This window comes from Bicyclus anynana, chromosome 23 (genome assembly GCF_947172395.1).
Source record: "Bicyclus anynana chromosome 23, ilBicAnyn1.1, whole genome shotgun sequence".
NCBI classification, from domain to species: Eukaryota; Metazoa; Arthropoda; class Insecta; order Lepidoptera; family Nymphalidae; genus Bicyclus; species Bicyclus anynana.
In genome coordinates this window covers 1,346,704-1,364,238 of record NC_069105.1, presented here as the reverse complement: position 1 = coordinate 1,364,238, position 17,535 = coordinate 1,346,704, and the positions used below count along the sequence as shown (strand labels likewise).

The following is a 17,535-nucleotide window of genomic DNA, read 5'->3' as shown; positions in this document are numbered from 1 at the left end:
ATTGATGAGAACTTTCCACTTAGATAGGTTGTGACTGTTGGAAGTCGGTTGAATTTTTTTATTAAAATTTTTATTAAACTTTATTTTTCGAAGTCAGTTAAAAACGTGAAACTGTTTCGTTTCTTACGAGAAAACCGAATTTAAGAAATGATAGAATGACCGCAGAGGGAGTCATCCTACTTTGGGAAGTCTTTTTGGCTTTTGATGTGACAGAACATGACAGAATAAAGTTGCCAACATCTAGTAGCAAAAAATAATAATTGAAGATTTTAAACTAACGTCATTGATATCCATAACAATGAAAGAGAAAATTTTGAAGTCATATCAAATTTTTTTGGTAAGTACCTAAGTACCTACTTACTTTTAAGTAAAACAGCCGCGTGACCCAGTGTAGAGTGACCCTGCTCTTTGCATCCACGACCGTGGGTTCGATTCCCACGACTGGAAAATATTTGTGTGATGAGCGTGGATAATTTCCAGTGTCTGTGTGTATTTATACATTATATAAGTATTTATATTCAGTATATATTATGATAAAATCCGCTTTCTTACTATCCATTACTCAGGTTTTATAGATACGTCACTTCAGTCATAAATTTGTCTATAAAATGCAGCGTAAATCCAAAATCTTCTGAAAAACATACAAGTTGAACCGTTTAAGAAGTTTGAGTGAGTCCGTTCGTTCGTTCGTTATCAACCCACATTCAGCTCACTGCTGAGCTCGAGTCTCCTCTCAGAATGAGAGGGTTAGGCCAATATAGTCCACCACGCTGGTCCAATGCGGATTGGCAGACTTCACACACGCAGAGAATTGAGAAAAAATCTCTGGTATGCAGGTTTCCTCAAGATGTTTTTCCTTCACCGTTTGAGACGCGTGATATTTAATATATTAAAATGCACATAACTGAAAAGTTGGAGGTTCCCCGGACGGGATTCGAACCCACACCCCCCCGAATCGAAGGCAGAGGTCATATCCACTGGGCTTTCACGGCTCTAGCTAGCTAACTCTAGCTTGAGTGAGTAGAGAGTATAAATACACTATAGACAGCTGAATTATTTATCTATTTAAGAAATAGTCTTATCCATGTTATGTCCAATACATCAATAGTCGGTCCAACGTTGAACAAATATTTTATCGGGTATTACTCGATGCCCGACCGGCATTCTATGCTCCAAATATTCACACAACCCCGTTCTGAAGACTGTAGGTATCAAGTTATCTACACAAAATAATCCTTTTATAGCAGTTTTTTAAAACTATTATATACTATATTGTAATGTTTAGTTTTTAGTTCAGTAATTTATATTGGCATTGTCTTTGCGTTTATATATGTTTACGTAACAAAAACTTCGATGTCTACACCTTACTAACTAACGTGAGAATATGGGAATAGAATATAGCCATATTCTCACGTTAGTTACTATAGTTAGTAATATATAGCCAATAACACTCACAAATAACGTGACTTTCTAGAGGTAAAAGATTTTTAAAGATTTGTTCACTTGATCCAGAGGTTACCCGCTACAAAACCACAAACTTTACCTATTTATAATATTAGTAGGTATAGATAATTTAGTTAGTAAGGTTTTACCCATCGATATATTGGTTATGTTAACATATAAACGCAAAGAGAATGCCAATATAAATTAATGAACTAAAAACCAAACATTTCAGTAAATTAGTTTACAACGTACACACGGAAAAAGCGAGTTACATGCAAAAAAGACACACTTTCGGTTAGTTGGTTAGTTATTTACATTACGAAACAGCGTTAGGAGCTCGCGCTGCAAAATTTTTCTAAGTAATTTCCCTCCATTTCCCTCCTCTTTTTTTCTAAAATTCCCTCTGCGTGAATTTTATATCAACTACTCAAACACTGGGAGTGCATGGCCCCTGCTGAGTGCAAGATCGTTTCTTTTTCTTTATTTCGACGGAAATTTTTAAAACTCCGTCACGGCTTTTAAGCGCACCCTTTGATTTAAATTCACACAGAAAGTTGTCCTCTCACTTTAAGGCTTCGTGTACATTACGTTGTAGCCGCACCGGCGCCGCACCGGCGCCGCACCGCAAGTCTGTGTGGGTATAAATGCGATGCAATGCGGCGGCAGTGCGGCACAGGTGCGATTTTAACCATCGATATAAATCGTTAGATGGGCCCCTCCATATTAAAGAACGCTCAATTTTATGTCATTAGTCATTACCCAAAGACGTGCTTACATCTTATCTTAGTACATAACAAGCGCATGCTGTGAGTGGACGTGGACTTAATAAAATATTTACTGTTTTTTCTTATTTCAATCCCTTAATTATGCCTTCGTGTCCATTTTGGCACAAGCCACAACATGAATAAAGAGAAATGTGTTACGAGTGATGACGTACTCAATGTGCGAAACCAATGAAAATTCCGTGACGCTTTGAGGCCCATCTTAGGGCGGCCGCGTGGCGCAGTGGGTAGTGACCCTGCTTCCTGCATCCACGGCCGTGGGTTGGATTCCCACAACTGGAAAATATTTGTGTGATGAGCATGAATGTTTTCCAGTGTCTGTGTATATTTATACATTATATAAGTATTTATATGTAGTATATAAATGTATATTAATATTATAATATCAACTATCTTAGCACCCATAACACAAGCTACTCTGTATGCTTACATTGGGGCTAGATAGTGATGTGTATTGTTTAAGTATATTTATTTATTTATTTATTTATTTATTTAGGATCGACGATCGATGATTTTTACTACCTACACAGATCTGCGATGTGTCATCATCTACTTAAGACCACTGGTGCGTTGAAGATTGCGTTCAATGGCGTATGGAACAGACACAACTGATTTAGCATTATGGGCAGACTCGATCTTTTCTGGGAAGTCCGTTTAGCTTGGCATAGTATTATTATAGAACAAACGTGTCTGTATTTATAAATCGATTAAAATTGTTGTCATTTATGTAAATAGCGGACACAATAGTTTCACGGCGAGAGTTTAGAACGGGCCTAAGACTATAAATTAATTGAATGACTTACAAATTACAAAATAAGTAGTATTATTATAAAACAAACGTGTCTGTATTTATAAATCGATTAAAAATTTTGTCATTTATGTAAGTAGCGAAACTACTAGGCAGTTTCACGGCGCGAGTGTAGAGCGGGCCTGAGACTATAAATTAATTGAAAGACTACAAATTACAAAATAAGAAAACTATAAAACTAGACCCAAAAAAAAGTAACTCAAAACAGAGAACGGCAAAACGAACGCCTTAATAGAAGTCTTTTTCATAACTGCCCTTGATGACCAGTGTGCTCGAAGCTTAACATCCGTGCAAAAGTTTTTCAAAAGTTGAATAGATTAACGCGGCTTTAAATAATTATAATATTTAGCAAGTTTTCACTACGTAAACTACGACCGCGAAACTTTTTAATTTTGAATGAAAACCATATTTTTTTTCGCTTTACAAACTTTTAGTGCACTTATGAAATTCTGACAAAGGTAATAATATAAGGGTCCTTTGTACAGCTTTGTGCTTACGTTCTGAACTTCCCACAATATCAATGGTTATTTTACAACCTTTTATTACATTTGCATGTTTATTTAGGTCAAATTTTCGTATGCATTGTTGCTTTTTAAGGAAGTCATAGATTTATTATTATAGACTTGTCGGGTCGTGATGTCCCCAGGGAGGTCCTCCAACTGGAACTGCCGGAATTTAGAGTTTTTTTTTAATTCTTTACAAGTTTGTCCTTGACAAAAACCTCACCTGATGGTAAGCAATAATGCAATCTAAGAAGCAGGCTAACTTATCAGTGGAAGAAAAAAATCCACACTCTTTTAGTTTCTACACGACATCGCACCGGAACACTAAATCGTTTGGCCGAAGCCTCCCATCAGCCACTTCTAGACAAATTAAGGAAACCTCAATCGGCCCAGCCAGGGATCGAACCAGTACCTCCGTCTTGTAAATCCACCGCGCATACCACTGCGCCACGGAGGCCGTTCGATTTCAGCGGTGGAGGAAAATACTACAGAGTTTAAAGAAAATTTTATTACTCTGGCTTACTGAAATCATCAGAAAACATGAGCGATTATTCTGGAGATTATTTTATTCAAAATAAGTAAAAAAAATACCGCGCTCGTGGCTCGATAACAGAAATATAAGGGTTTTTGTAACTTTGGAACCCTCCCATTCCATTACGTTACGCTCAAATCGTCAGATTTTCGAAATACACATCATTTAGATATCAACTCACCTACCTTATCTTAATCTGACGTGCTGGTTGAGTATTTCTGAAGTTAGTTTTTTGTTGTTTGCCCTATACCCACTAATATTAAGGGCTCATACTTGGTGGAGGTAATCAACAACGTGCAAGGTATAGTCCCTTATGTTCATCTGCCGCGTTCGAGTTACTGCAAAAATCCCCTCTTCGGCTCCTCTACTATAATGTTAGAGTGTAAGTAATATTTTTTATTTTCTCTGTCATATTTTAGTCAACTCTTACTTAATATGACTTCTCAACTGAGTAGTCTAATTAACCGACTTCCAAAAAGGAGGAGGTTCTACGTTCGGCTGTATGTATGTTTTTTTTTTTTTTTTTTTTTTTTTTTTATGTATGTCCAGCGATAATTCCGTCAATTATGGACCGATTTTGAAAATTCTTTTTTTGTTTTGTAGGGTTTACTTCCAGGGTGGTCCCATTTTTTTCATGTCAGGATCTGATGATGGCATCCTGGAGAAATTGAGGGGAACTTTCGAAAGTTGTAGAGACGGCTAGTACGTTTGTTAGTGTTTCCATAAGGTATTTTAAACCACTACAACTTTATGAAGGTTTGGAGTTGGTCTGATGATGGAGCCGAAACACAGACGATGGAACTCGTCAAGGATTTACAGCAGTCACCTTTTGTTTGGGCTTGATTAATTTGTATTGATGAGTACTTTTCACCTATATGGGTTGTGACTGTATTAAGGGTCTGGTGATGAAGACGAGGGACAGTGAAGAGAACTCCTCGACGGTTCACAGTAGCTACCTTGTGTTTGGACTTGATAAATTTGTATTGATGAGAACTTACGACCTAGATGGATTGTGACTGTATTAAGGGTCTGATGATGAAGACGAGGTACAGTGAAGAGAACTCCTCGACGGTTCACAGTAGCTACCTTGTGTTTGGACTTGATAAATTTGTATTGATGAGAACTTACCACCTAGATGGATTGTGACTGTATTAAGGGTCTGATGATGAAGACGAGGGACAGTGAAGAGAACTCCTCGACGGTTCACAGTAGCTACCTTGTGTTTGGACTTGATAAATTTGTATTGATGAGAACTTTCCACCTAGATGGATTGCGATTGTATTAAAGGTCTGGTTGTTGAAGACGAGGTACAGTGAAGAGAACTCCTCGATGGTTCACAGTAGCTACCTTGTGTTTGGACTTGATAAATTTGTATTGATGAGAACTTTCCACCTAGAAGGATTGTGACTGTATTAAGGGTCTGGTGATGAAGACGAGGGACAGTGAAGAGAACTCCTCGACGGAGATAGGTTGTGACTGTACACACGCAGTGGGTATGCTAACACTAAAAATAAAAAAAATAAAAATTTTAATAAAAAAAATTCAACCGACTTCCAACTCAAAAATTAACCTAAACTAAAAAGCAAAAAATAACATCTTACCTATGTGCTACCTTCTGATCAATTTGAAGGCGGTGCCAATTCAGTGTCATGTTTTAATTAAAGCCGTTTCTGAAAGAACCACAGAAATTTTGTAACTTAAACGGCTTGAATTATAACATCACTGGCTTGGCACCGCCTTCAAATTGATCAGAAGGTAGCACATAGGTAAGATGTTATTTTTTGCTTTTTAGTTTAGGTTAATTTTTGAGTTGGAAGTCGGTTGAATTTTTTTTATTAAAATTTTTTGTGAAACAGCGTTTAAAAACGTATTCGGATATGGTAGATTATTTTTAAATTTTACGAGCTAGAGGCCTTATCTAACTAAATCCAAGTCCATAGTCGTAACAATATATCGTAAGAGATAACTAGATAGCTAGCATTTATATCTTTTCTCAGCCGCGCAAGATATATGAAGACAAGTTGGAACTGGGGCGTATATCTTCTAAGAGGAGTACTTGCGATAAATTACTACATCTTAGACCGCCTTCAGTTAAACGGTAACAAGTTTTCTATGTTAGAATTTAAACTATCGTGACTGTTATTCATATTAATTGATTATGAAACACGGCTATGTTATGTTAGGAGTATCTCTGCGTGATCGAATCAGAAATGAGGAGATCCGCAGAAGAACCAAAGTCACCGACATAGCTCAACGAGTTGCGAAGCTGAAGCGGCAATGGGCGGTCACATAGTTCGAAGAGCCGATGGACGTTGGGGTCCCAAAGTGCTGGAGTGGCGACCCCGCACTAGTAAGCCCAGTGTTGGTCGACCCCGCACCAGGTGGACTGACGACATCAAGCGAATCGCAGGGATTCGCTGGATGCAGGCAGCTCAGTATCGTGATGTTTGGAAGTCCCTACAAAAGGCCTATGTCCTGCAGTGGACGTCCATCGGCTGAGATGATGATGATGATGATGAAACACAGCTAAAACTCATGTGATATTAGGACGGAGTATGACCGACTAGTTTCGAACCCATACGGGGCCCTTAGTCATGAGCTGGTTCTTGCAACGCGGCACGATCTAAAGTGACCTAATATCACGTGAGTTTTAGCCGTGTTTCATAATCAATCATCGATGAATGGGCTATCTAACACTGAAAGATTTTTTCAAATCGAATCAGTAGTTCCTGAGATTAGCACGTTCAATCAAACAAACAAACTCTTCAGCAAATCTATATATATTTTATGTATTGAACTTTATCTTATAAATAAACTGGTTATAAAGATCTCTTTACATTCAGCATATATCATCGTATGTAATTTAACTTTTTACAAGAAGAAAATGTATCAAATCACAGCGCGGCAAACTAGAACAGTTGTTCAAATATTTTTTTGTGTCCCATTGTACCTTTTATACGAGAGACAATAAGAAACGCGAACGTGGAAACTTATATGCAGCTGAGTGTACCAGTACATTCATTTCGGAATTAAACATTCTTTTTATTGCATTCTCCTTGCACACAACTGAGCCAAAGATTCGGTCTTTATTTTTTTTTACAAACATATCTACACGGTTTTCAAATGGGAACAGCCCCCTAGCCTACTCGCACGTCGATTGTCTTCCTACGATCGCTAACTTTTCGAAAACCAGAAAGATGTATGGGAATGACATTTGCTATCGACAGATCACGTGATTAAGATCTCTCATTTCAGTACATTTTTCTTGTTTTCGAAGCGTTAGCTATCGTAGAAAGAGAATACATGTGCCACTTGACTAGGGGGGTAGGAAATTGCCAGAAATGGTTTCTCCCAAGGGTTTTCATGCCAATTTTTTCTACCCAAAACAATTTCTTTATTTAAAAAAAAATAACTATCGACTGGGTGCTATTCGCAAGATAATTGTAACCAAAAGGACAATAAAAAAATGGTGAAACAGCTTTATCCAAAAACAAATTTATTTTCTGTTTTCTGCTCGACTTCGGCTATTTTCTGATATAAATTCTTACTTTCTGTTTCTATTTAAAACAAACTTTAAATCTTTTTAATCTCGAAGTTTGGCTTCATCATCATTATCAACCCATATTCGGCTCACTACTGAGCTCGAGTCTCTTTCAGAATGAGATGGTTTAAGCCAATAGTCCACCACGCTGACCCAATGCGAATTGGCAGACTTCACACACGCAGAGAATTAAGAATATTCTCTGGTATGCAGGTTTCCTCACGATGTTTAATCATTCAACGTTTTAAGACACGTGATATTTAATTTCTTAAAATGCACACAACTGAAAAGTTGGAGGTGCATGCCCCGGACCGGATTCGAACCCACACCCTCCGGAGTCGGAGGCAGAGGTCAAATCCCCTGGGCTATCGAGGTTTGCTTTATCAGGACATAGGCCTTGTGTAGGGACTTCCAATCTCCATGGTCTTAAGCCATCTGTTCCGATTGCTTGCGACTCGCTTGATGTCATCAATCCACGATCTATATTTAAGAGTTATTAATTTAAGTAGGCGTGATAGCCCAGTGGATATGGCCTCTGCCTCCGTTTGCGGGGGGTGTGGGTTCGAATCCAGTCCGGGGCATGCACCTCCAAGTTTTCAGTAGTGTGCATTTTAAGAAATTAAATATCACGTGTCTCAAACGGTGAAGGAAAACATCGTGAGGAAACCTGTATACCAGAGAATTTTCTTAATTCTCTGCGTGTGTAAAGTCTGCCAATCCACATTGGGCCAGCGTGGCGGACTATTGGCCTAACCCCTCTCATTCTGAGAGGAGACTCGAGCTCAGCAGTGAGCTGAATATGGGTTAATAACGATGAATTTAAGTAACTTTTTAATGGATCTTTATACGTGAAAACGATATAATTATCTTCCCAAACTCCTTAGTTATGAAAACAGCGGATCTTTCGTTAAATATACTCAAAGAGGGATCCAAGTAAAATGTTCTGAGATTACGAAATTCATAATATTAAGCGAAACAATTCCTTAACTCATTTCCTTTTCCTTTTAAGTAAAATTATACGCTTCGTCGCATTTCAATTCCGCTTTATATCTCAGTTGAGATCTTAGGAAAACTACACTGTTGTATTGGATAGCGATGTTATTCTAGAAATTAAGTTTAAATCTACACTTAACCCATATTCGGCTCACTGCTGAGCTCGAGTCTCCTCTCAGAATAAGAGGGGTTAGACCTTAGTGCACCACGCGGGCCAAATGCGTATTAGCAGACTTCACACCCCATTAAGAAAATTCTCAGGTAAGCAGGTTTCCTCACGAGGTTTATCTTCACCGTTTGAGACACGTTATATTTAATTTCTTAAAATGCACATAACTGAAAAGTTGGATGTACATGACCCAGATCGGATTCGAACCTTCGCCATCCGAATCGAATGCAGAGGTCATTTCCACTGGGCTATCACGACTCTATCACAAACATACTTAAGCTAATAGTTTACAAACTCTTTTGAAGTGCTTACTAAGCTGTTATGTAAAGATCCAAACTTAAAATTAAAGTTACGAGGGTCCAAAACACACCTTTAAAGGCGTGTTTGTATGTTTAAACTCAACCCATCTTTGCGTCAGAGGTTAAGAATAACAATTTATAAACTTGTGTATATCAGATGATGCATGAAATCGCGATAAACTTGCCACGATTGGATAATCAAAGGCATAGTTGAGAAACAGTTGCCAATTCCAGGGGCGTAACTAGACTTGGGCAAAGTGGGCGCCCGCCCACGGCCTTGCGCAAAGGGGACCTCGCGAGGTCTTGCGGGGTAATTTTGACTCTGAAACGCTAATTGGTGTGATCAAAGTTATGAAAATTGTGCAAATTGTCAATAATTTTCTTCTGGATTTTGTGTACCATTCATAACATACTCGTAATTTTGTCATTTTTTGTTTTTGACTGAAGTTTATATCACATTTATGCTATTAATAACTGACGCCACGCGATTTCAGTTTTTTACAAATCCCGCGAGAACCATGGATTTTTCCAGGATGAAAAGTAAGCCTATGTGTTAATCCAGAGTAAAATCTATTTCCATTCCAAATTTCAGCCAAATCGCTACAGAAGCAGCATAAAAGAGGAACAAACATACTTACACATTTACACACTTTCACACTTACACACACACAAACTTTCGCCTTTATAATGTTATATATAGCCTTCCTACATAAATGGGCTATATAACACTGAAAAAATTTTTCAAATCGGACCAGTAGTTCCTGAGATTAGCGCGTTCAATCAAACGAGAACGAAGGAGAACCTATTCTGACAAGAATGTTTTGTGCCTCCTTAAAACGTTAAAATGTTGACGGTTCTGGTTGAGTTAACGATCGAGGCTGAGTTGAAGTCCCCAGCAGCCACTAAATCGCCATGTAATTTATATGATGTTTGTTGAAAGAGAAACCATGCTGATAATAAAAAAAATGTTAATTTTTGGTCCTCTGCCTTATTGGTCCCGTGGTAAGCTGGCTCGGCTAAGGACAATGAGGTCCTAAGTTCGTATCCCTGTTCAAGCTATCAAAAAAATACGTTATTTGGTTTATTTTTCAAGAATAATCTATATAGCGGCACGGAATGGGGAATTTGGCAGTGTTAGCACACCCCCGCACCTCGGAGATGATGAGGGAGAAATGCACAATGCGCTTTCGCTCCCACTTGTGCACTATAATATCTCCTGCGTATATGGTTAATCTAAAAATGAGATTGGCCGTGATCGAAAAATTCACTCTGGTGCAATGTTTTTATTATTTTTAAGAACCGTCAAAAGCGACTGAAATAAATTCGCAAATGCGACTTTGCCCACGTCTAAACTAGTTCAGGTTACGCCACTGGCTAAGTCGATAAAAGATCGCCTACTATTTAAACTTTAATTATATCCCAATAGAATTCCTTGTTTAAGTTCGCCGTTGTGTACACGCTAGTTGCCAAGTTCTAAACTACGATCAGAAGTGGGATTAAAATGCGACCAACCGTGTAATTATACTAAGAGTAAGCTACTAATTGATAGACAAGTTAATTCATTAATGACTCCATAATTAATATTAGCAAGCCTTTATTAGGCCTTACCCTGGATGGTACAGTGATTATTTAATTCAACTTTGCCTCCTTAGTTATGAAATTATAAGTTTTCCTTTCTTATAAAAAATCGTCAATTTGTTGTTTTGTAGTGAATATGGTGAGTAATTACTTAATCGATTTTAAACATTCTTACACCAATGAAAAGCTATATTATCGGTGAGCAACATAGGACATATTTTATTCCTGTATTTTCACATGAACGGGAACTATGCGGTTGAAACTGCATAGGTCCACTAGTTCTCAATACAGCCCTGAGTTGAGAATACGCACACATAAGATTTTCTAACGGATACCTTTTGAAGTATTCGTAAGTGATTCCGCTCGTCAAAGGTTGCCTGAGAACTATCGCTTTAGCGATAAGGCCGCTTTTCACTCTAAGTTCTAGTAATCCTTTTTTGTAAATATTTTTGTATAATATAACTGTTTGGTGGATTAAATAATGAATACATAATTCTATTGTAACGTATTCATCAGAGTTACGTGCACACCATAGATCCAAGGATGCCTTACCCACCCTGAGGACGAAACCCAGAATGCAACAGCAAGATTTCCCATTCTGTACATTTTGTTCACATAGTGCATACCTTAGTTAAAAACCCTATGAACGCCACTGGATTCATAAAGGAAACCGAAATTGGTGTGGATTTTCATCCTACGCCTAACAAGTTAGCCCGTTTACATCTTAGATTACATCATCACTTATCATCAGGTGAGATTGAAGTCAAGGGCTAACTTGTGAAGAATAAAAAAAGGAATTTATTAAAAAAAATTAAATAAAACACTGTTTGCGTGATTAGATAGTCGGATACATCTTTATTGACAAAATCGAAAAAAAAATTAAAACTAAATTCGCATCGGATCAGAAATGAAAGCCATGTCGTCTGTGTTACTTAAAAAACTTATATTTATATAACATTATTGTCCGTTTATTGATTGAAACTATTCGTAATAAATAATTCTCAATATCTTGTTTTTTATCCATATAGTATATACAAAATATATAAATATCAAAGGGATTTTATAATAGTGAAAAAGTAGAAAAACTTTTATTACAATATTCAAGCTTTGAACAATAAAAATTAATATCACAATATACAAGTAATATACCTACGGTTGCATAGAAATGTTACTTTGCAAAAATCCACAAATAACTTTGCAAATTAATTCTGCAAAGAAAGTATTCAACATATCCAAGTAAATACTCCAAATTCGGAGTAAAAAGAGTTGTTGCGTTAGACAAAATGGCACAATTTTATTTTATTATAAATAAATAAATATTTTTCACATTATTATTTACTAGATATATTAAGAATGTATAGATATATAAATAAATATGATTAATAACTAAAATCCTGCTGCAAGTGACATGCAGTTGTGAATAACAAATGCCTATTAATAACAGCTTAAATTATTAACGAGAATTACACTTTAATAAATTTACTTTCTAAAAGCCTTAAATTGAAATATTGCAATTCCTATCAATCACCTTCCATCTATGTAAATATCCCTTATTAAATATTGCAAGAGTTTTTATTGGTCAATACATATTATACTATACATATGCTGGTCCCTATTTGATGCTGCTTTAGCATTTGACTTGGGAAACGCGTTGAAGTAAAGCTGCCTTAGCTGCTTGACCCGCTGGACCTGGGTTTCCACCATAAGATAGGACTCTCAAAAACTGAAAAAAGGAGAAAATTCGTAATTAGTTCAGTTCTCTAAGTTCTTACAGCAAGCCTCAAATAAGTTGTTTTATATTATTATTAAAGTTTTGTGTGCATATTTTTTTTTAACATTTTTATGCACAGATCTTGAATTTATATTTTAAATTAGTTTTTCTTTGTAATTTTCTTTTTATATTAAATACATGAAAATACTCGCTCTTTAACGCCGCTACTACTAAACCGATTTGGCTAAAATTTATAATAGAAACAGATTTAACTCTGGATTAACAGATAGGCTACTTTTCATCCCGGATAAATCCATGGTTTTCGAAGGATTTGTGAAAACTGAATTTCACGCGGACAAAGTCGCGGACGTCCGCTAGCATTCATATAATGTAGTATCAAATAATTTTAAAACATACTGAAACATAATTGAATAGATTTACATAACATTTTATCTAATCCTATCTGAAAAAACAGTTGCTGTTACATCTGTAGGCAACTTAAATAATAAAAATCGCAATTTTTCTTGCAATTAACTTTTTAACATAACATTATTATTCTTCATTGCATAAAAACTTCCAAAAATAGTAAAAAAAAAATAAAAAAACAAAAAGTTTTGTCAGAAGTGGGATTCGAACCCACGCCCTCAGAGAGGACCAGAACAGCTCGCACCTACTGAGTAGGCAAGGTAACCTTGAGTCTGGCGCCTTAGACCGCTCGGCCATCCTGACAGATAGCAGCACCGCCGAAATTAACGATAACTTAATTATAGTATTTAATTGCACACTTTTTTTAATATTACAGAATATGTAATAATATCACTTATTACGTAAAATGATTGATACACGTTACTCATTATCATTGATAATTACTTTCAAAGACTATTTATTATAGCTGACTTTGAAATTCAATATATGTAAATTTTTGATGGCCTTCATGGTGCAGTGGTATGCGTGGATTTACAAGACGGAGGTCCGGAGGTTCGATTCCCGGCTGGGGCGATTTTCTTAATTGGTCCAGGTTTGGCTGATGGGAGGCTTCGGCCGTGGCTAGTTTCCAGCAAAGCTGTACCGCCAAACGATCTAGCGGTACGATGTCGTAGAAACCGAAAGGGGTGTGGATTTTCATCCTCCTCCTAAGCCTGCTTCCATATTAGATTGCATCATCACTTACCATCAGGTGAGATTCTATAGTCAAGGGCTAACTTGTAAAGAATAAAAAAATAGAAATACGTCTAGCTAAACTTATAGTTACGTATGTTTCAGATTGTAGTAAAATGGTGAGTTAATGTCAATTTTAAAAAAAATATGGAATTTATCTTTTTTTTTATTTTTTACAAAATTACAATCTCACCTCGGTAAGTGATGAGGCAATCTAAGATGGAAGCTAACTTGTTAGGAGTAGGATGAAATCCACACTTCTTTCGGTTTCTACACGACATCGTACGTCTCTGTCGGTAGGGTGGTAACTAGCCACGGCCGTAGCCTCCAGACAGACCTGGACCAATTAAGAAAACCTCAATCGGTCCAGCCGGGGATCGAATCCAGGACCTCCGTCTTGTAAATCCATCGCATACCACTGCGCCACGGAGGCCGTGAAAACTGTGCTTGATTTCCTTGAGGTCCGTGGCTGAAAAAGGTTGGGAACCGCTGATGATGATGATGATGATGACCAATTATAGAAGGACCTGTATCGCACTCATTGTCATGAACAAAATTGTCTGTCATTTTCTGAGGATTCTGAGCTTAGATTTGGTCTATATCTTATACTAAACTAGACGTTTTTGCCCGTTTTTTACACCATTCAATTACACAAAAAGGTATTTTTACGGAGCTCTTTAACCGACGAACACGATTACAACTATTTAGCATCGATTCAACAGAAACAGTTTTTATAATCGCATTAGATCGTTGATCATATACTTTGACAGAAAAGTAATGTCTAGCGAGGCAGGTCCTATACAATAATTGGTCTGAGATGATGAGGTATGCTTACCTCTCCAACTTCAGGCAGTCCCAGCCGCACGACCTCCCTGACCTCCGGGATGGTGGCGGCGGTGATGGCGGTGGCGACGTTGTTGCTCCTCAGGTTCCAGGCAGTGGACAGGCGCTTGGCGGCGCAGTACTCCTCGTTGAGGAGGCTGGGGTCACCGTGACACATGGCACATTATATATAATATATATATATATATTATATATCTAAAGCTGAAGAGTTTATTTGTTTGAACACGCTACTCTCAGGAACTACTGGTCCGATTTGAAAAATTCTTTCAGTGTAAGATAGCCCATTTATCGAGGAAGGCTATAGGCTATATATTATCCCCGTATTACTACGAAAACGGGAATCACGCGGGTGAAACCGCGCGGCGTCAGCTAGTTATTATTGTAAAGCTGATGAGTTTGTTTGTTTGAACGCGCTAATCTCAGAAACTAATGACCAGATTTGAAAATTTTTTCAGTGTAAGATAGTACATTTATCGAGGAAGGCTATATATTATCCCCATTTTCCTATGCGAACGGGAACCACGCGGGTGAAACCGCGCGGCTTTACTAGTTCATTAATAAATATCATGAAAATGCTTACTACTGCGAAGTACGAAGTGCCAGTTGCAATATCTCGTTGATATCAACAGTCTTACGTATTAAAAAATTCAAGGATAAATAAAGGCGTGTTACATGGATAGTCGGAATTATTTGTAAAAAATATAAAAAGTTTTTTTTAGTTTAAAAAAATTGTAGACTTGTCAACACCTTGAAGTTACGGGAAATACTCCAGCACCCTGTATTGTATTAGAAGGAATAGTTCAATCACTCACCCAAAGTCATAAGGGCTGCTTTCTCTCAGGATCCTGTCCCAGGCTGCTTCGAATTGGCAGCTTCTGCCACCACCGAGACAGTTGCCACGAGAACCGGACTGAATGAACGAATGGAAGAATTAATAAATCTATCTACTCGTATGTCGTTATCAACCCACATACGGCTATAAGAGCTCGAGTCTCCTCTCAGAATAAGAGGGGTTAGGCCAATAGTCCACGCTGGCCCGATGCGGATTGGCAGACTTCACACACGCAGAGAATTAAGAAAATTCTCTGGTGTGAAGGTTCCCTCACGATGTTTTTCCTTCACCGTTTGAGACACGTGATATTTAATTTCTTAAAATGCACGCAACTGAAAAGTTGGAGGTGCATGCTCCGGTCCAGATTCGAACCTAAACCATCCGGAATCAGAGGCAGAGGTCATATCTAATGGGCTATCACGGCTTTTTTCGCTCGTTTCACTTTTTTCTACTTGTACATCTGTACTAATATTATAAAGAGGTAAAGTTTGTAAGTTTGTAACATTCTTTGTAAAGGGTAATCTTCGGAACAACTGATCCAATTTTGAAAATTCTTTCACCAGTAGAATGCCACACTATCGGGACATAGTTTTTTCAAAATTTCAAAGTGGGGTACGCTATTCGACGGCAGGGGGTTGGCGACAAAATTTACGTAATGGTGGCTTGATAACTGATACAGAGTCAAAATTAAGGTTAAAATTGTCCAAAATTACTCCAAACATTGAATCCATTTGCGACAAGAAACAAGCACACCCATCACATTACAAAGACATTTCTTTTGGTACTTTATGTTTTTGCCTTTATTAATCCATTTATTCAAATAAAAACCTTATTTTTTTCAATAGCAATTTTTTTTTCATTATGGGGGTGGGTCCTCGTTAATTAGTAAGGGGTTCACTGACACTTGGAAATTTTAACAGGGGTTCAGGTATATTAACCGAGTTATCACATTTCATAAAAATATAGTTGGTATATTGATTTTTATATTATATTTGATATTGGATTTCGGTTTCATCACCTTAATTCCCATTCCTGTTCCCATTGACAAATCTGATCTAATCTGACTAATTTATATTTAGGTACATAAGATATCATTTATGTTCATTGGGAATAATGTATAAAGAAAAATTTATTTTTCAAATAAGTAACAACAATTCATTTCTTAAATAACAATATTTGCTCTATTTTCACAAAAATATAGCCATCTGTTACGTCCCTATAAAATCACCGGAAAAAATAAAAAAAAGCGATCCGAATCCGAGCTACAACACAGCGCACACATGCACAATTTTGTCTTTTATTCTATTACATATTTATAAATATATAGTTTATACACTTCCTAAACACACAACTCAACATTGTAGACGATATTTAGGTATTTTTTGTTTAAATAACATTTTCACTACTCTTGCTCAAAAACTCTGTCATATTACCACTCCACAGCGGGGCTAAACAAGCATATTAGCCTCTAGGGGCTAAAGTAATTTTGTTTTTTTAATTCTTGTCTGTTACGAGTACTAGCCAAGTACTAGCCTACTATAAAACGGAGGAGGTTTTATTCGAAAATAGAATCATTATAGGTAAGGCCCTGATTGTTTTGAAAAATAAATAAAAAACTTTATATTGGAATGAAATGCAGCGTTCTTGTCTGTGGAATGCGTTTATTTTTTTATTTAATTTTTATTAAGTTGCGAATAGAGCGAGATTTGAAGACATGGGACATCCTTTACGGTGTATACCTTTGCCTTTTTCTCATGTGAAAAAAATAAAATTAAAAAGCGAGAATTTAAAAAAATAATTGGCGTGAATAATACACACTTGATTTTTTTCCGAAATTCATTGCAAATTTGTGACCGTAACTTACATATTTTTCAACAATAATTGTTATTGTTGTCTTCGTCTAGTGAGAATGGTGATCCTAATTTGGAGATAGATGAAATTTTCAATCTGTTACCATCAAAGTCGAGACGCATTTACTTAAATACTTACCTACGATACCTACGAATACCTACGAAAAATTTAATAAGTGAAGAAAACAACAAAGAATGGATTCACTTACGAAAGGAGTTTTTTAAACTATTAAGTATCTCCCACGTTTACCTCACATTCATTATTCATCTTCAAAGTAGTCGGAAATTATGTTACCGGGTAAAAGCATCTCCCTTAATATCCAAAATTGTAGACTTTGTACATTTAATTTTCAATTAAAATAAATCATTGATTATTTTACTAAACTATTTTATTTTCTCGCAATTGTAGTGAAAAGCAGAGTGTAACACGTGGGGCTAAACCCATTATAAACTCGGTTTCTACTTAGGCGGCCCTCGCCTTCGTCTCGGGCCC

General features: G+C 36.9%; 1 protein-coding gene and 1 non-coding gene across 2 annotated transcripts in view; both read right to left on the bottom strand.

Annotated features, from left to right (window-relative positions):
• Positions 1 to 12,130: 12,130 nt before the first annotated feature.
• Positions 12,131 to 17,535, bottom strand: part of LOC112050778 (fibroin light chain) — a gene marked incomplete in the record, with an annotated part of 14,362 nt that continues 8,957 nt past the window's right edge. Inside the window, 3 exon segments of the mRNA XM_052888712.1 lie at positions 12,131 to 12,371; positions 14,353 to 14,497; positions 15,173 to 15,270. Of these exon segments, the coding sequence (XP_052744672.1) occupies positions 12,276 to 12,371; positions 14,353 to 14,497; positions 15,173 to 15,270 (339 nt within the window).
• Positions 12,975 to 13,088, bottom strand: Trnal-caa (transfer RNA leucine (anticodon CAA)). Its single transcript has 2 exons — positions 13,051 to 13,088; positions 12,975 to 13,019 (listed from the first exon to the last, which is right to left on the bottom strand). It is a non-coding gene; the product is annotated as a tRNA-Leu (tRNA).